The sequence below is a fragment of the Embiotoca jacksoni genome, unplaced genomic scaffold (genome assembly GCF_022577435.1).
Source record: "Embiotoca jacksoni isolate LCO1_2020_lvr unplaced genomic scaffold, fEmbJac1.0.p SCAF_1, whole genome shotgun sequence".
In the NCBI taxonomy this organism is placed as follows: Eukaryota; Metazoa; Chordata; class Actinopteri; family Embiotocidae; genus Embiotoca; species Embiotoca jacksoni.
The window spans coordinates 19,773,340-19,800,610 of record NW_027185229.1 but is presented as its reverse complement, the minus strand read 5'-3'; the positions used below and the strand labels follow the sequence as shown (position 1 = coordinate 19,800,610).

Genomic DNA, 27,271 nt, shown 5'->3' with positions numbered 1-27,271 from the left:
GGCCTGGAGGAAAATCAATGTAGAGCATGTTACCTGAGAGAGTGCAATGCTCTTTCCATATTAACTAAAGACCTTGCTGCAAGCAATGTTGTACTTGCGCTTTAAATATGTGGAAGCCCTGTTAGACAGGTTGCCAACATCCAGTAACAACGGAGTGGTAAAATCATATTTATTCTTGGACTGGCAACAATACAGCCAATACCTATTCATACTTATATTTCAAACACTGGAAAGAGCTTGAAGTGACTGCAGACGTGCATGTAGTTCCATTAATACCACATGTCTACAAACACAGAAGGGATCCCACTTCAAACAGCACTTAGAGTTTGCATGATCATACATTGTGGGTTGCAGGTGAATGAACAGAGGACAATTCAGTATTTTGTCACCAATGGCAGGAAAACATAAGGAATCTATAAATTATATCTCAAAACACAACAAACAAATGCAAAATGAATTGAGGCTGGATAAGTAAATCCATACAATGAAAGCTATAGTACAATGTAAAAGAGCAACCATCTACTTAGACTGCAAACTGAATTAATTAAAGCGTCTAAGACTGATCCAAACTCTCCAGGCAGAGTCAAGTGAGAGTTGGCAATGAATAAACAAACGTGTAAATATGATTTAAATACCATTTTAATGACTCAGTCATGAGCTCCTCCATTAGTGCATAAATAAAAGCATATTAGTGACACAAACATGGTCTCTACTCTGCCTGTTTGTTTATAGGTTTTCAAATATTTGAGTGGCTCTAGGTCCCACCACTTTGTTCAAGAATGAATTGATTCCCAGACTTTTCATATTGTGTAAATGTTCAGTTTCACATTTTGGTTTTATGTCAAATGGAGGGATTACTATGAAATCTTTTTTTTTTTTTTTTTTTTTTTTTTATAGTTTCAGTTTTGTGACTCCCAAGTTGGCAAGGATGGCCAGCCCACCGATTTTGTGTAGACTTAAACACCTGAAGAAATTATTTCTGGGAAAAGTGGTACTGATATCCCAGGCAATAAATCCTTATTGTTTTATGTTACTGACTTTTCATCTACAGCAAACAGCAGGTAATCCTTTTCCCTTTTCCAACAACAATATCATATAGATTGAATGGTACAAAATATTTTACAGACATTTGTGGTCCTACATGGTTTACCATGTAATGCTGTCAAGGATCCTCTTAATTTTCCTCTGGTGCCATTATGAGATTGACACTTGTGATTTTGGACTAATGTTTTGAAAATTATTGGATGCATTGCACAAAATTCAGAAGGCACGTACATTTTCCATCTGGATGAATTGCAATAACTTTAATGATCTCTTTATTTTTCACCAGGTGTTGCACAGCCTGTCCTTCACAAGTGGCAGCCCACTATAACATCACCAACTGCTTCGTGAACTACCGTTTTCAAGAATGAAGTCTGGCACTTGGATGTCACTATCTTGTTTTTTAGAGCCAGAAGTGACTGTAGTCGGGCAAGCTGGTAAGGAGTGAGGGGTGGACCTGATTAAGAACCCAAAAACACTACAATCACCTATACCTGGAAGTTGACTGCACCCAAGGCTTGTCAATCAAACCAGACATACCCCAAACATACCTTTCTCAAGGCCTAATAACAATTAATTAAGAATTACTTTTCAAAAGGAAAACCAGAGCACTGATCAGGAGTGAATTTAGCTAACGACACGATAATGACTTGGGAGGGGGGGGTTACGGACTTTGTATTTTATGAAATAAATTAATGCTTTTTTGACTAAGGGTCAATTGTAGCCAGAGGTTTTTTTGCTGCCTCTTGTGGTCATCTGTGGTATAGCACTTTAAGGCACTTCTGCATTGACTTCAACTTTCAGACCCCTCACCTGTGTTAAGTTTTTATATACAATCTATGAGTGGACCTGCGATGGCAGAAAGAAGAAGAGACAGAGCACACGTTTAACACATTGACACTCTTTAAAGGGCTGTGTCTGCAGCCAGCAACCTACTAAAACATCAGCATGTTAGTATTGTGCCTTAACTCGTCATTGTGGGCATGTCTTGTTTGTTTTTCATTTACAGTTTGGAGAAATCAGTTGGATGCCCACCGTAGGTGTCTCAGACAAAAGCAGCAGGCTGCTTCATAATGTGATTTATAATTAATGCTGAGCCTTTTCTTGTTTCAATTTTATTTTTCGGTGTTTTACAATTGTTGTATTGTTTTCTAATTGTTTTCTGTGAAAGACACGATGTGATTGCTTGGCTTGTGGAGGGTTTGGCAACTCCATTCCACTTGTGTTTTTGCTGAATAATTGGTCCCGTATTTACATATAATGATATAAAGCATTTGATATGACATATCATAGCACTGTCATCAGTCATGGAAAACAAGCGCCTCTTACTTAATTGGCCTTTTCCCCTGTGCAATGAGACGGACAAGTTACATATTCATCTGCGGCACCTTGGTAACCTTCCACAACTTGCATCACAAATGTAGTAACAAATCATGACAGGGGTGTAAAACAATGTCACGGCCCATTTACAGAAAGTATATTCCTCATCATGTGTCTCCACACATCGTCACTGGCTTGACACCTCTCTGATAGTTGGACCGTGACAATAATTGACTCTTGGAAAAAAACAACTTGAATCTACAGCCATCAGGAATGAAGACATATGTCTTTGCTTTAGAATCATCCATCATTCTGGCATTATTCAACAAATCTGAAGGTTTAAAGTTTCCAATCTATTATTTTTAATGTTCACCTGTCTGTTACGGGTGATGCTGCTCTTAAAGATGTTGGCACACCAAAGTATAAACTGCTTATTTGGAACAATTTGGCTTTGCATTTTCTCTTTACCCTCCCTCACCTACTTTTACATTCCTCCCTGGCAATGTGAAGAGTGAGGGAGGCTGGGAGGGAGGCCAATATTTGTTTTACTTTGCCGCTGTGTTTTCACCCCCCCTTTTATAGAAATGCACCCTGGGTTCTTTTTGTGAATCACCCGGCAACAGACACATCACTTTGTCTCCATCTTTTCAGTGCAAGCGGAAACGTCGCGCCGAGGCTCTTCTGGAGAGGCCTAGCAGTATCCTACCTGACTGTCTTACCAATGAAGAGCCAAAACACATTCTATGGGCCTGCAGTGTGTTACACATAACTGGTCCTGACAACAATCCCTCCCTCTCTGCACCACCCGAAAAGAACCGGGCTTTTTTAGGATTAAGAGACATGGAAAAGCTACAGTACAGTGCTCTTGTTCTGTCTATCTGCCAGTCTGTCTTTCTGTTTACCTCTCAGCCTTTATCTCTCTTTAACATGCGCAAACATACACATTTATTTCCATAAGCTCTAAAGTGCAAAGCCAACATACAACAATGTTGAATAAAATATTAGTTTAACCAGATAATTGAGATGCTAGCATACACGTTGTATTTAGGGGCAAACATTAAAACTGACTTGGAAAGTGTTTTCACAATTCATGCAAACCACACAGAGCTATATACTCGTCTAGTGTGATAACACCATGAGGTTGTAATGCCATGCAATTATGCTGATAACTACACACAAGTGTTATTCCAGGCTTTGGCCCTGTTTGTAGTGTCTTGTGTATTTGTAAAAGGTCAAAGCTGAAGCAGTAAAATGTTTGCTGCCAAACAGACTTCAAAGGGTAAGGACGAGTACAAAACACTGGCCCAAGGATAGTAGGGATTTATTTATTTTGTTTGCTTTTATTTGAGAATATAGCATTACTGAGGGTAATATTGATGAACAAAATATTTTTATTCTGCCTGTATGAGTTTTCTTAAAGCTACAAGTCTGTTAAAAGGTGTTTTAATTCTTAGCCACACTAGCAGTTCTGTCTGTGGACAAGTTGGTTCACAGACAGATAAATCTCAACATCAATTTCATGAATTGCCATGAAACTTTGTACAGACATCCGTGGTCCCCAGGATGAATCCTAATGACTGTTGATCGCCCGACCTTCCCCCTAGCGCCACCATGAGATTGATTAAATGTCTTGGCTGCGTTTCAAACAGCTTCATTATTTAGTAAAAATGATTTTCCGTCCATTACATTTGTCTATGACCAAATACATAAATACGTAATGACATTGAAAATATCCATCAGCCTTAAGTGTGCTATGCTAACATGCTAAACTAAGATGTTGAACATAGTAGACAATATTACCTGCTGAAAGGCATGTTTGTTTTTTCACTGTGAGCATGTCAGCATGCTGACTCTTTAATGGCATTTATTCTTAAACAGTTTGGAATATATTAGGCTTGAGCTGCATTTTGAACGACACGATCTTCCTACAACACAGATTGTATTGTGCATAGAGAGCATCAAAATCCTCGTAGAGATACTAGAATTGAGAGGTGACATATTTCGAAAAGGCTGTGTAATTATGCCTGTATTATAAAATCCATCTGTCATTATTATCACTGTCATCATCTGCATCACCATTTTGTCTTTCCCACATGAGCAATAATCTGCTACAGTTTCAGAGTATCGCTTTTGTCCCCAATGTCTGAGCAGTGAAACTAACAGGAGGCCAGCTGTCTGCCTGTGTGTTTGCCTGTACTCTACTCTCTATTACTACCACCTCCTTCTGTAATTACAAGCTCCAGTGCACACAAGCTTACCATCAGGTGGGGCTGGGGCCACAAGCGCAGCACCACCAGTGTGGCATTTTGAATTCCCCCCCTTGTGAGAGCTGCAGGCAAACGGGAGGCTTTTTGCACATCAGAGGTGCCTCAGCCTGCGGGCCAATCAGCCAGTTGAGATTAGAAATGATAATTTTGTTTCATATCATTAGAAGGTTAGCTCACCCCTCATTGGTTCACCATCTGGGCATTCTTTCCTTTTTTTCTCAGTAGTGTGGGTTCTCAGCCACCATATCAGCAGTGCACAGCCTACAGCATGGCGGTGAGAGACAAAAAGAACCAGAGATGGGGGTGAACATTTTGGGCAGATGAGCACAGTGGCAAAGAGAAGAAAGCAAAAAGAGAAAAATAGGGAAGTGGTGGAAAATAAGAAAAAAAAATTTAACTTAAGCAGATGAATAGGATTTAAATGTAAAACAGACAAGAAAATACGTTATACATGATGCACTTTGGTGATATAGGCATGCGACACTACACATGATATCATCTGACATTAAAAATCATCATCTGACATTAAAAATCATCTGCTTTGGCATCAACATATCAAGAGTTAAAACCAAGTGTCACCCGACACGATTCAGGATCATAGATTTCATCCATTACACATCTGTTATTCAAGGTATATGTATGATTTAAAAAAAATTAAAAAAAATACCACTGGTTTAATACTGATTCATTTTCACAATTCATACTTGAACTGTTAAAACATGAGAGAGTTTAAGCCACTAGTGAGTCCCTAATGTTTTATCATGATGTGGGAGTTAGTCTGCATTAAGACTGCTCATTTGGGATGTTCCACAAGGATATTTCATTTTGGAAGACAGCAGGCTAAGAAGATTAGAAGCACAGTTTTCAATTTATCTCACACACCCTGACTCCTTTTATTGGCTGGGACCCTCTTATCATGTTTTGCCAGCAGCTAGAGCAGCCATTGGCATGTTCCTCTGAATTCGCTACTCTGGATTTGATGCAATATTAACGACTTATTTTTACCCAAAGTGTGGCCTTTTTGCACAATTTGTTTTCCATAAATCAAAGAAAATCTGGATGGATGGAAGTTTGGAGAATGAAAATATTGAATAGTTGTCACTTGAGTGTTACCATGTGCTATTAATGGCAAGTTGATGGAGTCTAGTGAAACTTTTGAAATAACTTATGGAGAAGTCAAACAAAAGATTGCATAAAATGTTAGGTAACCCATAGAGGTCTATATTACACATCATCTGGCCCTTGAGCAACTCAGAAAGGAAGAGAGAGAGAGAGAGAGAGAGAGAGAGAGAGAGAGAGAGAGAGAGAGAGAGAGAGAGAGGGAAGAGAGAGAAGTTGCTGATGTAAAAAAAAACTGCAGGAGTAAGGATATAAAACCTTGAGACAAGAGGATGCTCCTCTCTCATACCCGCTGCCATCTCAGTGGAGGAAATGTTGGCGTTGGGGAGGGTCGACTTTGAGGTGACATTGACGCTATGTAGATGAGTGAGGATCCTGCGCTCCATGTTACGTCCCTGCTCGCTTCAACTCAGACGGCGGCAGCTCCTTTCCCCGTCTTCTCTCCCCTCCTCTCTTTCAGCACCACTCCTTTAAGGACAGCACCTTGCTCTCAAACGCGCATTTGTCCACCATCCTCCCCCCTCAGGATCATATATTTGCTCGCTGTCGTCGGAAGCAAAGTTTTCACCTTGGTTTTACTCTGTACAAGTGCGAGGAAGTAACTTTTTATGAATTTGGATTTTCCCGTCGGGGGAAACAATCTGGCAAAGTAACGGATTTTACTGTAAGTATTCTGGTGTACAGTATGCACTTTACATAAATTCGAAAAAGATAACGTATGCGTTTGATATTACACGAGAGGACAATTGAGGAATTTGTCAGATGCGCTGAATTTGTCAATGCGCACCGATGTGCGACTGCATTTCACTTGATGGCGACAAGGACGTATCTCACGGTACCATTAGCGTATTTTATTCCTCATTCCTGCAGCCACATGTTTCATATACGACATGTAACTGTGTGATCAGTGTAGAAAAAAAAAAGATCGTTTAATTCTTTGTTCTGGGAAAGGCAATATGTCCTGAGGGTTTGTGTCTCTCAGAGCCCAAAACGTTACGTCAACCTGGAATATTCATGCAAGTTTTAATATAAACTGCATCCTTCAGTAATATAAAATATTTTTAAAGTCTTAATCTCTGAATGGAACCGTGTTCCTTATATCGTTCCTCACAATTAGGCACCAGGTTATGGAAGCGCAGAGTGCGCGCTCCGTGTTTCGTCCGCGTTTCATATTTCAACGGATGTTTATTTGGTATTCTAAAAAGTTACTTAAAGATACAAATAATTATTAAACTCAGGCCCTTTATAAAAAAAATTTAATTTTAAATTGTGTTTTTATAATTGCTCGTAGGCTGTGCATACTAATTAATTAGAAAGTAAAATAATAGAACATTGCAACTTTATCCTGTGGATATGTCATGAAAATATCTATCGGAATTGCAAACTCCAGTGAGTTATCAGCCTCTCCAGGTGATTCATTAGACATGATCATGGCGTCTGACTCGTAAATGTGTTTAATTGCTCTTCTCTTGTACCGGAGCAGTGGGAAGTGGGCCATTGAATTTAGAGCATAATGAATCAAGGACAAGAGCAGGCTCTAAATTTCTGCTAACATGTATTCTCTCCAAGCAATTAAAAGTGATTCTTATTGCATAAAAAGTCTTTATTTGATCCAGTGGGGTTCACGGGTCGTGGGGCAGATTTTTTTTTTCTCCCCCCTGAGGAAAAGCAATTAAAATAGACGCAACGGTGTAAAGCGATATTTTATTTTTTTTAATCAATTATATTGTACTTGGCACAAGCAAACTCAATATCCATGCAAAACTGCGATCATAAATGTAATATTTTTAAAAAATATTTCAGAAAACAAGAGATTATATTTATTTGATAAAGTAAACATCATATGTCAATATCCTAAAGAATTAAGGCACAATTACGCAAATCAGTCCCCCGTTATTAAGACCTGACATTCTACTTTAGAAAATCATAAGTATATCTGCATATGGAACATCCAATTTAGGTATTCATTTTTTTTCTGTGAAAGTCTGACTCTTTGTATTTCTGTTTTCAGGATCGCTGGACGGTTGCTAAGGTACCACCGCTTCTGCTCCTATCTCACAGTGTCCCGTTTATTCGTCTTTGCTCAGCTAGTCTCTGGGACCTGGGAATACTGGACGGATAAGCTGCTGTCTGCCTGGACCGCTGTTGCAACCCCCTCCTCTCCGCTGGTCAGGACTATACGAGACACACCGTGACCATGGCTACCAACGGGACCAAAACCTCGGACGGACACGTCTTAACGGAGACGGTGAATGACGCGCCCACCACCACGCCAAACGACAAACCCAAAACCTTGGTGGTGAAAGTGCAGAAGACGAAAAAGGACATACCCGAGAGAGAAACGTGGGGTGGGAGATTTGACTTTCTTCTCTCTTGTGTTGGATACGCAATCGGACTCGGAAATGTCTGGAGATTTCCTTACTTATGTGGAAAAAACGGCGGAGGTAATATGGAATTCTTCGCAATTTTCACGTTATCCACACACCAAAAGGAGTCCAAAGATCTCGACACCAAAACCTGACCGTTTGGCTCCCGGAGATTTTTAACCAAAACAGATCTTATCATATTTCCCCCATCATAGCTGTGCATAACTGCGCACAAGCTTGTACCTATGGGTTGATCTGGGGCACAATCTGAAACAAAATATTTTATTCGATTATGTTGAATATTAATAGTATAAGGTTTATCGTCATTTACACACCTTTACTTCTCACCTCTCATTCAGGGGCCTTCTTGATTCCCTACTTTTTGACCCTCATATTTGCTGGCATGCCCCTGTTCTTTCTGGAGACGGCTCTTGGTCAGTACACTTCTATTGGAGGTCTTGGAGTGTGGAAACTGGCCCCAATGTTCAAAGGTAAAATATACATTTACGTTCTTATTAAGCCCTAAACTATGCTTTTTCATGGTAACTGGCTGCTGAAGGCCAGGATGAAAAAGAAAAAGGCGAAGTCGGAGATTGGGGCTCTAACAGAGAGCCATGAACGACCAAAGCTTTCAAACCTTTCTTACATATAATCTCATTCTAGCTTTATTTCAGCACAGTTTAACATCCCTGTATTCTTGGTTGTTTCAGGTGTGGGTCTGGCTGCAGCCGTTCTGTCCTTTTGGCTCAATATCTATTACATTGTTATAATTTCCTGGGCTCTTTACTATCTGTACAACTCCTTCACTGCTGTGAGTATTTGTTATTTAAAGTTATTTAAGTTGTTCCTTAAATTTTTTTTTAATGATGGGACATACCTTTTGAAAATTCAGGGGTTTACATTCCTTACAGATTTTTTTTTCCACACAAGGCACAGTTTTTTTCTTTTTTTTTCTTGTATTTTTACTCGGTAATCCTTTAGTTATGTGGCAGGTTCTGTTTGCCAGCATCTCTTATATAAGGCTACACAGGTCTTAACAGAGTATGACATTTATTACTTCCTTTCCCACATAATTAGCGCCTTACACAAGGTATTGATAAATGCATTTGGCGATGAGGCATTCACTCCTCTGAGAAAACCATGAAATCTCAATGTCCCGAGTGAGTATCATGGTTCTTGGCTGCTCGACAGCCAGAGAGAATGGGACCCGGCAGTGGGAGAGTAGTCCAAGTAAAAAGAGCTGTCTGTGTGTGTGTGTTTTTTTTCTTTAATTTTCAGGACCTGCCATGGCAGACTTGTGGCAATCCCTGGAACACAGATCGCTGCTACACCAACTACAGCATCCCAGACACCAGAAACCTCACCAGCGCTGTGGTGGAGTTCTGGGAGTAAGCTGGATATCTGAGTCTGTTTAGATCACAAGGATACTGCTATGTTGTGAACAGATTTTAGCAACGCACGAAAGGTCATCTTCCCTGCTGAGCATGATGAAGGGTCAAATCCGGGGTCAGAGTCAGATATATATTTATTTGCATATGATGATCCAATGGCTCACTAAATGCTTTAATAGCCATCTACCCAAGGACACCACTAGAAGAGGGAAAATGTGCACACTAAATAAATGGCCTAAAACAAGCTAAAGAAAAAAACAATGAAAAAAATAGCATGTAGATATGTGTGCATACAAGCATGCCTTTCCCCTGACTGTGATGCCGTTAAAAAGCTTCAGGGGTGAAAAAAGAGAGCCATGGAGAGGCTCATTGTTCATATCCAGACACGTGTATGCATGTTTTTGCAAGCACACATGCATGCTGCATGTATGAGATCAAAGATGCCCTTGTGTTGTAATAAGTCCACCTTACCACTTTCCTGCAGACGGAACATGCACCAGATGACCGACGGTTTGGAAAAGCCTGGTGAGCTCAGGATCCCACTGGCTATCACACTTGCCATTGCATGGGTGCTCGTCTATTTCTGTATCTGGAAGGGGGTCAGCTGGACTGGCAAAGTAAGTACAAGAGGAGGACAAAGACATGAACAACTGAAAAACAAAATTTGCTGTGAATTTTAGACCTAAGATGAACTGCTCAAGGTCATACAACTGGTACAATGACACATTGGACTATTGTTCAAAGAAAGTGATTTGTGATTACGTAACTGCCCGTAATCCTTAATTTTCATTTTTAATTTATTTAATTTCATACTAGTGTAGGATAAGATCACATTTAACATTAAGATGGAACCTTTTATTAGTTTAATAATGTTTACTGTCATGAAATATTTGAAAATATTCAAACAGTTTATTTAGATGATAGTGACACACTAAACACAGCATATGCCTCTGCAGTATTTTAAAGGCAATTTCCCTTTAATCCAAAGCACCCAGTGTACTATGAGTACCTACATTTTCCACAATGGGAAACATCCTACATTTGGCGGCTTTAGAGCCATCGTCTGCCCACTCAGCTACAAAATAACTACTTTATTTGTGATTTGCCTTTATCTGCTTTTTATATTAATTTCTGTTTGTTTGTCTGTGTGCCAAAGGGAGTTTAGATGATTTCACAACTTTTACACCAGAGTCAATTACAGAGCCTCTGCTGCTTCATTTCTTATTCACTAGATTTTTTTTTTTTATTATTATTATTTTTTTTTTTTATCATGAATGACATAGATAGTGTTGACTTTGATAGCCCAGGGCAAAATTATTTCAGATATGGAGGGAAATACTGCACTGGGAGTGTGCTAGACCCTGCCATTCTGGGGTAATCTTGCCTCTGGGGAATAGCTGACTAGGGCACTGTGCTGTGTTGTGGGGGCACTGCCACCGCAACATAGCGAGTTGATGAGTTGAACAACTTTGCAGGTTTTTTTTTCTACTAATAGTGTAATAATTCTAACTAGCTGTTAGCTATGGCTTAGTAAAACTATATATATATATATATATATATATATATATATATATATATATATATATATATATATATATATATGTATATAACAATGACTTTGTGTCTCACAGGTGGTGTACTTCTCAGCCACATACCCTTACTTTATGCTGTTCATACTGTTTTGCCGTGGCGTCTCTCTACCTGGTGCCATGGATGGAATCCGCTTCTATATCACACCAGACTTTGAAAAACTTAAGCAATCTGAGGTATGCTCTCTGCTCTCCCTTTCTGTTTTTGTTCAGGAGTGCGTGTAACTATTTATTAACCACCAAAATAAAAGTAGTCCTAGAGGATAAACTGAGCGCAGAAGGATTTGTTTTGTTTTTTGGGGGTAAAGTTACACAGGCTGTTTACAGGATATGGTAATGTCATTGCAGAGGTCTCTCACTGTACCTGCATCTAAATCTTTTTGGAGTACTGTAATTAGACATTAAGATTTGTACAGTGCTCAATCGAATCCAGATAAATCCTTAGTGAGTGCACAGCATTAACATTTACATCCACAGATAATGTCATTAACAAACACTGTTAATTTACCAAATAGTAAAGAGGATTTCTACTAGCTTTAAGGCGCAAAACATCACTACTGTCTAGTTTACAAATATATTTTTCCTTGAGCTGCACTTTTCCACAATATGTTACGTTAGGTGTAAATCTGTTCAAATGGAGAAGACGAGGTCAGATTTGAATGGGATACAAGGGAATGAGACTGGATCAGATAGGACAAATTGTAACAAAAAACAATTTGGCATTACAGATTGCTGGAACCAGTATTTTTTTTCCCTGTTCCTGTCTTTTGATCAAAGGTTTAGAAGAAGCAAGATAGAGTTATGCAAATGCTTTAATCAGTCCAGCCACTTATACAGGCTTAAATTAGCAAAAGAAGTCAGATAAGCATTTAATTCAAATTAATCCTGGTCATTTTGAAAAAAAAAAAAAAAAAAAATTCCTATTAAGCATAGATTTTGCCCAAGCTATGTGTTTACACCTACTTAAACACAATTTTCTAATGATTTTCAGGTGTGGCTAGATGCTGCCACTCAGATCTTCTTTTCCTACGGGCTCGGGTTAGGCTCCCTGATCGCTCTCGGCAGCTACAATCCCTTCAATAACAATGTGTACAGGTAGGTGGATTAAAATATGTTGCATTTCAGATTCCTTTACCACATTTAACAAAACAATGTTCAGATGAAATTTAACTGTGTAGCACTGGTCAGGATCTCTTTTCGAGTGGAGACTGTGCGGACGTCTCCTCCTGGGAGTATTTTTGGTTTTCGTGACAACATAGTGTCTGCTTTACTTTCTATTTTGGGATTATTTGAGCCTGCAGTTGTATCAGGCATTATTTTGTCTCTACCCTGTGTTTTACACTCATATACAGACATTTGGTGTGCCACAGCTACTGTCACCTTGTAGAGTAAATACTGATCAGCATCCTAACTCTATCTATCTGTGGCTCTAACTATTGTAAATTATTAGCACTCACTGCCATTTTAAAAGAGTAGGTCAATATAAATGTATTCAGCTGCTGTGCTACTGCACAATGCAAAATGGCTTTCCACCTTTCCCTTCCCTTCCCTTCCCCCTTCGTTGGCTCTCGACAATGTGTGACGGGTTGATAAGGAATTGATATAGGCGTGACAATGGCTGCCTTGTGCTTTGTCTCTCCCCTACAGAGATTCTATCATTGTCTGCTGCGTCAACTCGTTCACCAGTATGTTCGCTGGCTTTGTCATCTTCTCCATCGTGGGATTCATGGCCAATGTAACAAAAAGACCCATCGCTGATGTGGCAGCCTCAGGTAATTGCAATCAATGTTGAAACTCGATAGTGACAATAGTCGCAAGCAAGAGATGCGAATAGTACAAAAACTGTATTCAACTCTTTCCAGTCAGAAAAAAGGGAAAAGAAGCTTTTCTTTGCCATTTAATCTAAATTCAGATTTTGGGGTTTATTAGATGGGAAAAATGATTTGTCATTTTGCAAAACTCTCTGTCCTTTGCAAATACTCAACTATAATGTGTCGCACATTTTTTTCTCTCAAGGACACTTTGGACTTAAATTCTCTGCAGCCTCTTCTTGTTTTATGCAGTATTACAGTTTTGTTGCTATAATAGCTTAGTATATACACTAAAATGGCAGACTCTATATTTCAAATGAACTTGACATTTCATTTTTTGACTAATTTTGTTGTAACTGCACAACTCATGTTTTATAAGTGTCCCACTGTAAATAAGAAATCACAGGTTCTGTAATATTTGTGTTTTATCAGGACCTGGCCTGGCGTTTTTGGCGTATCCTGAGGCCGTCACCCAGCTGCCTGTCTCTCCACTCTGGGCAATACTCTTTTTCTCCATGCTGCTGATGCTGGGAATCGACAGCCAGGTAAACATAATTGGTGGTTTTTGAAGCATAGCTTTTTGAAACTTTAATTAAGAATGATTGCAACATCTAAACCCAGGATTTTATTGTTTCTGGTTGGATAGCTTCAAAGTGTGTCAGAACAATGGTTTAACTGTAACGTACAGTAATATGTCTGGCCATTACACTTTCACTCATGTCCTAAACCTTAGTTGTGTTTTATTATGACAGCTAAGTATTACGTAACACAGTTTTGACATGACTCTGCACTCTCCCCAGTTCTGCACTGTGGAAGGCTTCATAACTGCACTGGTTGATGAATTCCCTCACGTCCTCCGAAAGCGTAGAGAGATCTTCATTGCAGTCGTCTGCCTTGTTTCTTATATCATTGGCCTGTCCAACATCACACAGGTAAATATGATAATGTACCGGCTCTCAGAGACATTGCTGGGTAGTTATTTCATGATCACTAAAAACAACCTGACTGACTAACAAGGTTTATATCAGTTGCCAATTTCAGCTCAATATTGTTGCTTTATTTGTTTGGTTCATCCTTTTGATTTTAGCTTTTGCCACAGGATAATTAAATTTTCCCACGGGACAGTAGTGGTTAGACCGGAGCAGCTGACCCAGTAACCTGCAAGATTGTTAACTCAGCTTGCCAAGTGGCCTTCTTGTGGAATCCAAAGAGGATCTAAATAAAAAGGTCATGGGGTCATACTCCTGAGACTGTAGTTCCTTGCCAACCAGGTTTAGGTCATTTAGCATTATCATCGTCTGCAAACATGAAACAAGATGTAAAAGGTTCACAGCCATGATTTTGATTATTTTCCCTTTCATGGCTGAGCGAAACAATTACCGTGTTATTATATTTGTACTGGTCCAATTGTCCAACACTGCCAGATGTCTCAACACATATTGCCAGATTGTCATACAGCCATGTCATGTAGGTTCCCTTTGATATCAAATTATTTTGGAAACCTCCCTTAAATACTATTTTCAAAATGGTTCCTTGAGAAAAAATGTACTTCACTTTATGACGTGTTATGTCTAATTGCTACATTTTTGCAAAATATGCAGTGATTACTCAAGGAGGATGAATCCCTATGTTTTCATTGATCCCTGACCTTTCTGTTAGCGCTGACATTACCTTCCATTCATTAAAGTAGTATAAATGAGTCTGAACTAGCCTTGTATTACCATACCCAAATTCACGGCATGAATATGATTTGCCCATGCTTTATTGAGGACTGAGGATTCAGTTGTTGCATCCTAATGGCCATAGACTTTGGGTCAAATATGAAACTATTTTAGCAGCCTTTAACGAAACAGAATTGACTGCCATATAACATGTTTTCTTCACCGAAACACTACTACTGCCATTGTTGGAGCTACATTTAGAAACAAGTGCCACTGGTTGCTGATAGGTCCATCTTTCAGAGTTGCTAAGCGAGCCTTAATGCAAACAGGGTTTCCAGACTATAATTACTGCAAAACAAATCTGAAGCTGTGAACAATAGTTGAGGGGGGGGGGGGGGGGGGGGGGGGGGGGCTAAGCTAAGTTTAACAGTAGATTGCCACAAATTTTACACATGTTCAAGCTCCTAAGAGAATAAACATTTTAGTACAGTTAATGAGCTTCTGAAATGTGATGTTTGCACCCAGAATATCTGCTGATTTAATTTACCCAGTAAATGAATGCTCTCAAAGAAAAACAACCTTTTGATTCTTTTGAAATGTATCTATAATGATACACTCAGGACAAGCACAAACACAATAAACCAGCTTCATAACTGGTGGAGCTGCACCAGTACCAAAATCATCAGTATATTTTTCTGCTTTCATCACCAACTTAATTTTTTTTTATCCACAGCCAATATAGTGAGTGTGCAAGTCTAAATTTTCTAGATGCAGATGCACACAATTATATTTTAATCCTATTCCTATTTATGTAGTCTGTTTTAACCTGATTATGATTGTAATTAAAGATGCTATATAAGTAAGTAAGTCCCATCTCGTAATATAACTGTGTACCTCAAGAGGCAATAGTGAGTCACTATGGCGTCCAGTCTGCACTCAGAAAGGCTTTCATAGTTTCAGCATTAAGGGTTTTATAAGTTAACGCCACATGGCAAATGTTAGCAACAGATGTTTGCTTACCAGTGTAGAAGGAACTTTGTGAGCTCAGAATCAAACTTAATTTTTTTACAGTTTGACAAAAGGTATCGCCAAAGCTGGAAAGGATTGCCAAAATGAACTCTTGGTTTGCCTCCGTTTCTATCACTTCTTGTTTTGCTGCCAAACATTGCTTCTTGTCTGTAGTGGACAATTTTTTTCCTAGGATGGTGAAGGCATTATCCGCCCTACTCTGCTTCTTATTAGCTAGCAGTGGTTGCCTTTGTTGGTGTGGTACTCAAAGTTTAGGCATGAAGAGGGAAAATTGATTTGGGTAAGCTAATCAGAGGCAGAGTAGAACAGGCCATGCCTTGGCCTTCCTAGGAAAAAATAATATTGCCCAGGAATGGATAATAGTTGTGGTGATAATGGTCGCTCATCAAAGGCTTCAGCCTACGTTATGTTAACTATTCCTTTCAATTATATGCAAGGATGACAATGTCATCATCTTTTGTTTCACTGAGGTCAGACTGGATTCTACAGTGACTCACTATTGCATCTTTAGGTACCAAGTGGTATTACAAGATGAGACAGGCTTGCTGGTTAGCAACATATCTGCAACACAAGATGTCTTTGACAGTGTCAAAACTATAATTTTTTTCACAGTCTGTTGTTAAATTTAGTTCATGTTTGAATGTTTTAAAATAAAATACTCTGATTTAGCACTTTTAAGATGGGCGTTATAGTTTACTAGAGAAACATCTGTCATGGTCATTAGCATTCTACAATGATGCTATTTAACAACTAAATTTGTTTTGTGAATATGTATATGAATGAGAATGTTTGAATACATGTTTTGATCTACTGTTATTTACAAACGTTTATATACATTTTCACTTATGGGACATTGTCAACTACTAAACTAAAGTCGAATCTAATGATTGTCCTTTATTTTAGGATTAAGCTCTCATTATCATGTCCTGCTTGTTGACATAAATTCAATAATTTCTCTCAGCTAACATGCTAACTGAACCATATTTTAAGGTTAGCATGAACTTTCCTTTTTTTAGGCCATTTTAGGGAATTTAAAGAGTTTCTCAATTTTTATAACACCGCCCATTCAATTACTACTGCCAAGATTTTTATGATTTTTTTTTTTAGCAGACATTCCCGTTTTAAACATTTTACAGTTGCAGCCGTGCAAACCAAATCATTGACAATCTAAAGTCCAATTAGTTTTGAGCAAGTTAGAAAAAAGTACAGTAGCTAAAAGATCTTACTGTCTGTCTACTTGGGGATAAAAATGACAAAAACGCCACAGGCCAAGGTCATGCTTAACAGCGAGATATTAAGACCTAGCATTGTTCCTCTACTCCTGCCACACTGGATTCCCGTCATGCTACATGCACAGAATAAGGAACTTACCCTAATTGCTGTTCTGGGCAGTAGAAAGTATCAGGCTTCGCAGAGTACAAAGGGACGAACTCCAACAGGTCCTCTTGAGCTGGTCCCCAGACTTGATAGGCGAAAGAGACTGGAGACTAGCAGAGTTTCAAACACACATTTGATCTACAGTGGTCTTATATGCACCGCGCAATCGTAGTTACTTAGCTTCTTCAAGAAAGCCACTAATGTCCTCACCAATGAGACATCACTAACCCGCACCAGCCACAGTCGCTGGTGCTCTCGCTCTAGATGTCATTCCACTTGACCAGTTTAGTAGTGTCCTGCACATGCATATAATTGCCTCTTCTAAGTTTTCTTCCTTCGCCCTCATCTATCTTATCATCCTCTTTTCTCTTGTTTTTTTTCTTTGCTTCATTTGCAGGGTGGACTGTATGTGTTTAAGCTATTTGACTACTACTCTGCTAGTGGAATGTGCCTGCTTTTCCTGGTCTTCTTTGAGTGCATCTCAATTTCATGGTTCTATGGTAAGCAACACTCACTGTATGTCTCAGTAATATTCATATGGATATTTTTCTGGAGACTAATAATCTAAGTCTAATAATAACTGGCAACATGCTGGGAGCTAAAATCTCTAACATCTATAAGTCAGATGAGAAACATTGCTGATTTTATGAATTACGGACTGAATCTACAATCCTACAAAACAACAACAAAAACAGTTGTCATAATGCTTGTTTTCTGGTTTCAGGTGTAAACAAATTCTATGACAATATTGAGGAAATGGTCGGCTACAGGCCCTGTCTGTGGTGGAAGGCCTGCTGGGTCGTTTTCACTCCGCTCATTGTAGCTGTAAGTGTTATCTGTGGGTAACATATGTGCTGTAACCAACAATCTACCACACACCAACAGGGAAAAAAATAGTCCTTCAAGGTCAATTTGGGCTTAAGAGTTCCCATGTGAATGCACTACATATATATTAGAAAAGACTGTTATCGACCTTGTAGGCAAAACAAAGCTTTCCCAATCTCTTTAGTTTAGCTAGATGGTTGCATAGCCATCTAATTAATTTTACTGACACTTGATTTAATGCTTTGCTTTAGTAAAGGTTGATGCAAACAAGGTTGATGCAAACAAGGTTGATGCTTGACACCTACCATTTGCAATACAAGCATTTTCAGTTTGGCAACATCATTTAATATTTCAACCGTGGCTGTTGTGGCCAAACACAATCAAACCAAAGTTTCATTGTAAATTTTTCTTCATCTGGTGGCTAGACTTCCGAATATGTTACTGAATTGTCACTACAGGTGGTTCATGTTCAATGTTGTGCAGTTCTGCTGGCTTTCAAAATGTCTGTGAGCAAAATGATGAATATGCTGAGATTTCTTCTCTTGTCCCTCTTGTGTCCAGGGAGTGTTCTTGTTTAGTGCAGTGCAGATGGTTCCCCTCACTTTGGGCGACTATGTGTTCCCAGCCTGGGGTCAGGGGGTCGGCTGGTTAATGGCCCTCTCCTCCATGATTCTCATCCCTGGCTACATGGGCTACATGTTCCTCACACTCAAAGGCACATACAAAGAGGTAAGAAAGTATAATCATAGATACAGTATTAATGTTTACCTATTTTTAGCTATATTTGTTCAGAAGTAAGAAATACTTGCCTTGTAGTGCAAAAATGATAATTTTTTTTCTTATAAAGAACGCAAGGGACACGACCAGATGCCTAAAGACGCGTAAAGGAAATTTGGACTTTTCCAATTATATCCTGGTATATAAATAATAAGAGTGTATTGGAGACAGGTAGCTACAGATTTTCCAGAACATATGCATGAGTGTACCCACCTCTGAGCATTTCACACATATTAGGTTTGAATTTTAATCTGCAGTCCACAGCCAGGCACGGCATGATGAGACTTTATAGTGGATTACTTGGTCTGCAACATTTTTTGGCTCAAGCCAAACTGTTATTACTGACTGTATAGAGGACCCAATTCAACCCTGGAACATAATGGTGCATTTGTGTGAGAAAACTGTAATGTAAATGGACAGACAAGCAAGGCTTGAGGATTTTACAGAAAGTATCCATTTTAACCATGTAGGGACACTTTAATGAACGTTTAAATTAATCACAAATGCAGTCTTGTTTCCCAGAATATATTACCATATAATCGATATTATCTTCATTTACATCTAAAGCATTTTCATAAAGGCTGGCTTTGGAAGTAGTACCGGACATTTTAATTTTAAATTAAATTAGTAATTTAACAGCCAAAAGACACTCCACACTGGCTGTGAAAACACTGAGCTTAGCCCAATGTGATTTTCTCCTGCACATTAAAACTGAACTCTGTCAATGTAATTCAATGGTTTTGTAATGAGAAAACACACAGGCATGCTGGGTAAAGGCAGAACAAATTGCCATGAAGAGTAGAGCAACAATAAAAGGATTAGTAAAGCAGAATTTCTAATTAGCACTGTTAAACAATTTTTGATGGCTTTTGGCTATAACAGGCAGTTCTCAGTGAATTACATGCATTTATATGCAGCACAATGGTGCACTGCATTTTTATTGACCTGATGATCCTAATCAATTGCAGATAATACCCTTCCCGACACACCATTTACATTAAGAGCTTTTTGATTTGCAGTCATCCAAAATGCACAGAATAATAGGGTTTATATCTTTACGTTCCCTCGTGACAGATATAGCTTTATAGCCGCCGCTGGCAGAATAAATGGGCCATAATTGCAGGCAGTGTAGCGAGACTATCAGAGGCGATGTGCAGGTGTCAGATCCTGCAGTACCAGCTGATGACTGATTGTCTAATTGTAGCAATCAGCCAGCTGATTAGTGCTCTGCACCCAGGCATGCGCTCAGTTTCAAAAACACTCCATAAAAATGCCTGCTGCAGACCCCCCATCCAACACTATCCTGAGTTTGGAAGATTCACTAAGTTTTGATTTATTTTGTGGGCTTAGTAAATTTGGCCAACGGAAGCTTAGTTATTGTCAATAGTAGCTTTTATTTTTCTTAAGCTGTATTACTTATATGGCCTCGTTTCATGTTGTAAAAAGGCACAAATGTCTCCCCCGATAATGACTTGTGGAGGAATGTTTACACTCAGAGCCTGAGGCCATACATTCATCCAGCTCACAGCTGTGTAGCTGGTCTGTTTGGTTACAGCTTACAGTTTTGATCATGAACTTTCCAGCTGGTTAGTCCTCACTAATAGTATATTCGTATGCATATTCTTATGCTATTAGAGACAGTTTATTGTTGTAATTTCAACACGATCAGTCAATTTTCAGCTGTGTAATATCAGGTATGTTACTAATCCTCTTCTCAGCGTCTGCGAGTGATGATCAAGCCTTTGGCATCGGTGAAGGCTCAGGAAAACGGCCCGGACCAGCAGACAGAAAACCAGAATCAGAACCCTGCCAATGAGGAAGCCTACATCTAAAAAGTTCTGCCTGTCCCTCTGTCTCAACGGCCAGGTTGGCGCTCCACTACAGAAGAAACGTAATCAAGGTTGGGAACAACCACTAGACTTCTATGTCTGCTTTTATTCACCTACCTCCTGGGGACACGTGAAACCAACCTGATTACACCGTTATTTTTAGGGGTTTTTCTGTTTGTTTATTTGTATAATACAGAGTTATGAAACTTATGAAGAAAAACAAATTACCCAGCAAAGTTGTTGTGATATTATGAATTTCATTATGCAAAAAAGTTAGTCTTGTTAGAAAAGGAAATGTGACTTAGGCAATTACTGTATATTGCATATATATAATTTAAATTTGGAGGCTCAAATTGATTCAATAGTATTGTGTTTTGAAGATATAAATTAATCTACTAAACTCCAATTACTGTACAAAGAAAAACATTGGTAAAATGCATTTTGCTTGTACATTAAATAAATACCTAAAAATATTTGCAGTATAGAAGGTGAAAAAAAAAATGCAATTTTAAAGTTTGTGAAGTGAAAATTGAATATTGATCAATTTAAGGCAAAGGCAATATGGGAATGTGCAACAGGTAAGGCCAAATCTGTTTGTATGTGTAAAATATAATTTATCCAGACTATCACTCCCCTGCAGAATCCTGCACTTTGTCTGAAATGTTTACCGTCCATGTCTGGGGCTCCATTTGAAAAGCACAAGTACAGTATGGAATCTTGAAGGGTCCAATTCCTTTTGGCATGATTGAAACCTGTGACAACAGCAAAAATAACTTAAATAGGATACATAGCGAGAGACTGTTATAATTGTTTCTTTTTTTTCTAAAGAACAATAACTTTGTATGTTGTCTGAATCTTTTTTGTAGAATCATTTTTAGATCATTTTCTATATGTGAGAGTGAGAAGGACCAAAATCATGCTCTAGTTTGAAAGATTGGTGCAAACATTTGACCCACTGACTATATATGGATTAAATCAAGCCTCCCCTTTTGACTCTATATAGAGCAATAGCATCTGTCTACAAGCACAATTTGAATCTGTAAACTATCACCTCTAATATTGAAGGTGTAGTCATTACAGAAATCCGACATTTGCACTGTGCACACTGCAATACCACTTGAGAGCGATTATTTAGAAAATGAAGATATTCCTTCGACTGACAACCAGTTAAGTGGAAAGAAAGCAACTTGTTTTGCAATAAGCCAATGCTAATTCAGATTTATATTTTAAACTGTGAGAGCGAATAAGCTGCAGTGGCTGCTGTGTTGCATTGGAGACTGTAAGATGGATTTCTATGACAGCTATCACTCTTCTGGCTGGAATCGTTTACCTGTATATCTGTTTAGTAACCCACTGCTCAGGAACAAAGGTGGACGTGACCAAATTCTCTCAGATACAACCATGACACACTGAAACAATGAATGCTGTATTTTAAAAAAAATGCCTCTATAATCAAATTTATCCCATAAATTCGATATGCTAACTTAAACAGCAACAAAACATGAAGAAACAAATCAGAATAAAGACTCAGTATATACTTGGGCACATTCAAAAGCTGATCCAAATTGTTGCCTCTTTTCTTTCATTAATTTCTTTCAGTGTATATCAACTGTTATGGCCTTCACGCAGTCATTTTAGTAGAAGCCATGATGTGTTCCTAATATATGGAGAGTGCAGATTTCCAGTATTAGACTCGGGGAGAGAAACTTTGGCTCTGTCAGAGAAGAAAGCTGGCAAAAGCACTGTTAAAACAACTGGACGTAGCCAGATGCTATATAGGCCAACACCAATGAAACTACTCCTTTTCTTAGGATAAATAAGAAACTATTATTACATATCAAGTTTGCTCTACATTATAAAAACATATGTAGATGCTGACTTTGTGACAGACCGCAGATATCACTGTATTACTATGATGAAGGATCAAGAGAATTTGCTTCTGTGGCAGCTACATGCGACAGGAATCAGGTTGAATCAGTCCCATTTTTTTTCTTTTATTTATGTTTTTTTTTTTTTTCAAAGATATGTGAATTAAAATGTGCAATGACAAAAGGGTTCCGTGAATTTTGTATAAAGTTACCATACTACAGTTTTCTCTCTTGAATGATGTTGTAAACTGGACTGTGTAATACATGTATCTGTGAATGTCCGTACAACCTGAGTTTTTCTTTCGTTTTGTCTAAATGTTGAACAAAAAAAAAGTGATATTATTTGCTGTTTTCTGCAATAATACTATCTCAGAAACTAAAGCACATATCTCTCTCAACTGTAAAAATTATGACAATAACAGAATAGAGTAATAATAAAGATGATGATAATCATAATGTAATAGAAATGTCTAGTCAAAGAATATTGTTTTGTATATTTCTAGCTGTTTCATGGGCCTAATGTAAAATATTCTATGTAAAAAAAAAATATATAATAATGTCTTTAGATGGTGTTATATGAAAAAGCATGATTGCAATATATGTTATCTGCAAAAATAAATAAAGACCTATAGATTATAATGTCTGCATCATGTAGTCTTTCTACCAGAAGAGAAGGCACAATATTTTGGAAGAACTTGTGGCAATTCCTTTTTAAATACATACAAAAATGAATTTTGTATAAGTCAGTGTAGAAAATCATAATAGGTTAATTGTGGAAAGTAAAAAAATGACTTTTAAAGGCTACAAGCCCCAGCATGAAAGGTATGCTAATACTTTATATGTTGCATAAGTGGAAATGAATATGTAATCAGCTCCACCGCCAGAAAAGATGTTCACAGCAAACTTTGCTGATAGTTTCTGACAAAATGGTTCTTGCCACAGCAATATCCTTATGACACCTGCAGTGAGAGCTGTGCCAGCACAGACACTATAGCTGTGCTGGCTGACAGCCAATCTCGCCCAGTCACAATGCAACATCCATCTCACTGCTGTTCTGCAGTAGTTAGCCTACATCCGCTCTAATCCAAATCGCCACCAAATCATCAAAAACTGCAGAGAAAGAGAGAAGCACAGAATGTGTAGGTATCTAATTATAAAGAATTTATGAACTGGGAACAGTAAAACAAAGGGGAAGGGCAAAAGATTAAAATTAGATAACAAATTCCATCTCACAGTATGCTGGGCTTTGTTTTTCTCAACATAAAACTTTGCTTTTTTACATTACACTTGTTAACAGTGCGATCACACTTCTTACAGTTTTCTGAAACTTTCAGTATTCGTTGTTGAAGATGTTTGTGTTTTGCAATGTTGCGGTTTTGGTTTTGGTTGTCAGAGGTCAAATGCTTCAAACTAATTTTCAGATTATCTAAAAACATCCCCCTTTCCAACAGTTTGCAGCAGGCTACAACATTCTTTTTTAAATTACAAAAATAGACAGTACAAAAATGATTTGGCCAGATGGGCAGAGGTAAGAGAGAAGGCCAGGTTTCAAATTCTCTCTCAAATCCCTTTTTTCATATAAATGACACATGTCTTGCAGGAGGCAGTGGGATCAAGGATGATTCCAAAATATAATACAACAAGCTTTAAGACTGATTCGCCAAGGCTAAAAAGAGAGTACTCCAGCAACTGAAAGGGAACCAACTTACTTGTTCTGTACAGCCAGCTCGGATGCTTCAGCAGGCTTTTTTTGACACCTTTGATTGCAGCCACCCAGAGCAGGATTATTTTTGAAGCAAACTGCCTTTATACTCAGATCACATAGGTGGATGCTGAAGTTGAAGTGGTGCAGCAGTAGTGGCATCAATTGACTGAAACAGATAGAGAAGAGTTTTCACGTGAGCAGGGCAGTAGCAGGCCTGGCAAATCAAAAGACTGAGCAGAGAATTGATGGCTTAAAAACATGTCCCAACACAAACCTGCATTGGATATATGATGCAGCAGATATTATTTGTCATGTAAGAGTAGCAACAAATTACAATGATCTTCCTGATCTAGCTCACAGTCTCTGCTTGACTTTTGTTGGCATATTCACGTGGAACAGATTATTATGTAAATACAGTACATATATGTAGAGTTTGTGATCTTGGCTTGGACACATCATTCCTTGCAAACATATACAAGTGATAATGCTAATAACACGCCTTCAAAAACCATATTAGACATGGAGCGAAACTCCAGATATTATGTGGAATCTTCTGAATGTGTGCTTGCAGCTTAGTCATTGCAGTTATTTCCCTGAGTAAATACTTCACATGCATAGTGATCACTGGTGCTGGTGCCTGGCTCAAATCTACTATTAGTCTCAGATACCAGCCTCTATTTTGCCATTTCCTGCTAACCACCTCAGACCATGAGGGAAAAAAAACATCTTGTGAACCAAGATGAAAAAATCTAGACCAGATGTCAAGCATAAATACAAAGTATAAGGTTTAGCTGGACTGTAAGCAAAATAATATACATAGATTTTCCTTATGTGAAATATGTCTACTTTCAACAAATCTTACCACATACAAACATAGCATATTACCATGTCCGTGGGTGTCGTATTGGAAGCAAAAATACCAAAACTGTCATATTTTAAATAAACATTTGGTGCCACAACCTTGAGTAAAATAGACATGATCCAAATCTCAGATGCTTGTACGGATTTATCTCTTTGTTTTGAGAGCCAGCGGGATCTATTTTTATTAATGCTTGCAGGTTTAAGTTCTGTGCACCAGGAGTGCATGTATGCGTGGCCAGTTTTTGGGGTAATTTGGTGAACACAAACATGTGATGTGGGTGGCATCAATGACAGAGATACTCACCCCAGCAGAGGCTGTAACAGCCTCAATAGTCTTAGCTGAGGACTGACAATAAGTAAATTACGCACACTCAAAGCTCCTGATGTAATTCATTTATTACCAACACTGAAGAAGAGCAATGTGCTAAAAAGATCACTGATGTTGTGGTGTTAATAAATACATGGAATCAGAAGCTCTGAGTGTGCTTAATTTACATACCAATCATTAATTAAATGGCCTATACTGTTGTGCGTTAATTGGTCTAACTTGTGCGTGTAAATGACGGTGACAAACTTCTTGGCCTTGCATGGCTCGCTGGATTACTAAACCAGATGAGTAGATGAAAAGGCTTATGAATTTTTACTCCCTTATGAGTAATCTAATTGCAGTTCTTTTGTAGTTAACCAGAATTGCTTTTTCTATTAGATGGTTGAGAATGGCTCTTGCGTCATAATGTGCAACAACTGCCTGATTCACAACCAAAAGACAAAAGTCGGCTGACATTTTTATATGATTTACAGTAGCAGCTGGTGATAAACTGAAGCCAGACTTCAGCTAACCCCCTCACCCCCCCCCCCCCCCAAAAAAAAAAAAAAAAACAACAACAACAACAACAACAACACAACACACTAATGTTGCCTAAACATTAGCCAGTAGCACTGCTTGAACATTGTGCACATTGCATTCAGCCTCTCCTGGGTCATGGTGTTTCTGAGAATTTTTTTTTAATTCTTTTCAGGGTTGAAAATTAACCAGAAGTTGTTGTTAATTCCTGTGGACGCTGGACACTGACAGACCATGTGTGTGTGTGTGTCTGAAGCATAGACTGTGGTCTGAAGCTGCAGCAGTCTTTGTCAGTAAAGCCTCTGTGTGTAGCTGGCCTGCACACGGCCTTACCCATGTTTCACCCGTTTCAAATGAAATGGGCCCCGGGCCACCAGGGGTCCTCCAATTGCCATGCTAGAAGTGATAACTCCACCAACTTTTGACCGGCGATGCTTACTCCATTTTAAGACAACATTCTTTACACCACTTGGCTCATTGGTAGTCGTTTGTGACATTGGAGCCTTGTATTGGTGCTTTGCAGTTTGTTTTATGGCCTGTTGTTTCTGTCAATCTATTGATAATTTACTTTGATTAAACATACTGAGATTTGTGCCTCATAGCCAGGCATTATGACATAATGGTCATGACAACTGCTGTTGAAATGCAGCCAGCAGGGATTCACCATTGAGTTGATGACCATTGATGGCTGTATATTCACCGTCCCACCTTGTACACTAGTGGTTTTGAGTCACAACTCATTTTGTGTAGGCTATCTGAATTTGTCTTTCATGAAGTAATCAAACATTTCATGTTTTATCAAAAAATGAAGATAATTTCTAATAACCACCAACTTAGTTGCTTTATTCTTATAGGTTATGAAGGATCGGGGCATTGCAGGGGAGCAGTCCAAAGGGGATTATGGGGAGTTTCCCGGCATTCTTTCCTTTAAGATCATGCTTTTGTGTTTAAATACACTGTTCTAAACCACCACAAGCATTATGCGGCAAACAGTATTCAGTTTATTGGTTCTCCGACTAATTCTACTGTGTTTCGAGAATTGCACAGTCAGTTGTTGTGAAACAAAGTACTTTAAACCATGAATGAAGTTAGTTGATTATTCATTCAACACTCAGCTATGCCCATTTATTCAGGTTCTAATCACTACTGTATAATGTGGAAGCATGTTCTTGTACAACAATTTACTTGTATGTAAATTGTCGTAAGATCTACTAAATAGGATCGCCAGACAATAAAACTGATAGGACCCTGTATCAGATTTTGAAAGGGACCCCCAGATATCTCAGGCTGGCCCTGAGCTGGCCCCGGTGTTTGGACACAGCTAGTGTCTGTTAGAAACCTTCATCAACATGGATATTGACACATTTACTCGGATGACGCTCGTGCTGCTCAAAAGTACATTATCCGTAACAGGATACTCGTTTCAGCCGAGTACTCGTGTCAACCCTTCTGAGCAGGTATCGTGGTTGCCAAAGTTGAAGGACTTGCATTCACTCTCATTTGGGTGCCACCCTGCAACAGGAAGTATATGTATTTACACAGAAATTAACTAAATACAATTTGTAAACAGTTTTTATTGAATGCTCACAGG

The 27,271-nt window shown here is 38.6% G+C and overlaps 1 protein-coding gene across 2 annotated transcripts; it reads left to right on the top strand.

Moving 5' to 3' along the window:
- The first annotated feature begins 6,024 nt into the window (after positions 1-6,024).
- Positions 6,025-22,909, top strand: slc6a1b (solute carrier family 6 member 1b). 2 transcript variants are annotated; one of them, XM_069146305.1, is made up of 15 exons: positions 6,025-6,411; positions 7,835-8,191; positions 8,473-8,604; positions 8,824-8,924; positions 9,392-9,501; positions 9,989-10,121; positions 11,136-11,270; positions 12,085-12,188; positions 12,741-12,865; positions 13,337-13,449; positions 13,705-13,836; positions 17,369-17,471; positions 17,696-17,796; positions 18,358-18,525; positions 20,292-22,909. In XM_069146305.1, exons 2-15 carry the CDS (start codon positions 7,945-7,947, stop codon positions 20,403-20,405), a joined length of 1,818 nt encoding a protein of 605 aa, XP_069002406.1. In that variant the 5' UTR covers positions 6,025-6,411; positions 7,835-7,944; the 3' UTR covers positions 20,406-22,909. The 2 variants fall into 2 exon arrangements, with proteins under 2 accessions (XP_069002406.1, XP_069002396.1); XM_069146295.1 differs by having other exon boundaries at positions 7,759-8,191.
- Positions 22,910-27,271: the final 4,362 nt, after the last annotated feature.

Coding starts and splice junctions, on each gene's coding strand:
- slc6a1b (XM_069146305.1), top strand. CDS start 7,945: ATGGCTACCAACGGGACCAAAACCTCGGACGGACACGTCTTAACGGAG. Junction 8,605..8,823: donor ACTGGCCCCAATGTTCAAAG/GTAAAATATACA, acceptor TGGTTGTTTCAG/GTGTGGGTCTGGCTGCAGCC. Junction 18,526..20,291: donor TCAAAGGCACATACAAAGAG/GTAAGAAAGTAT, acceptor TCCTCTTCTCAG/CGTCTGCGAGTGATGATCAA.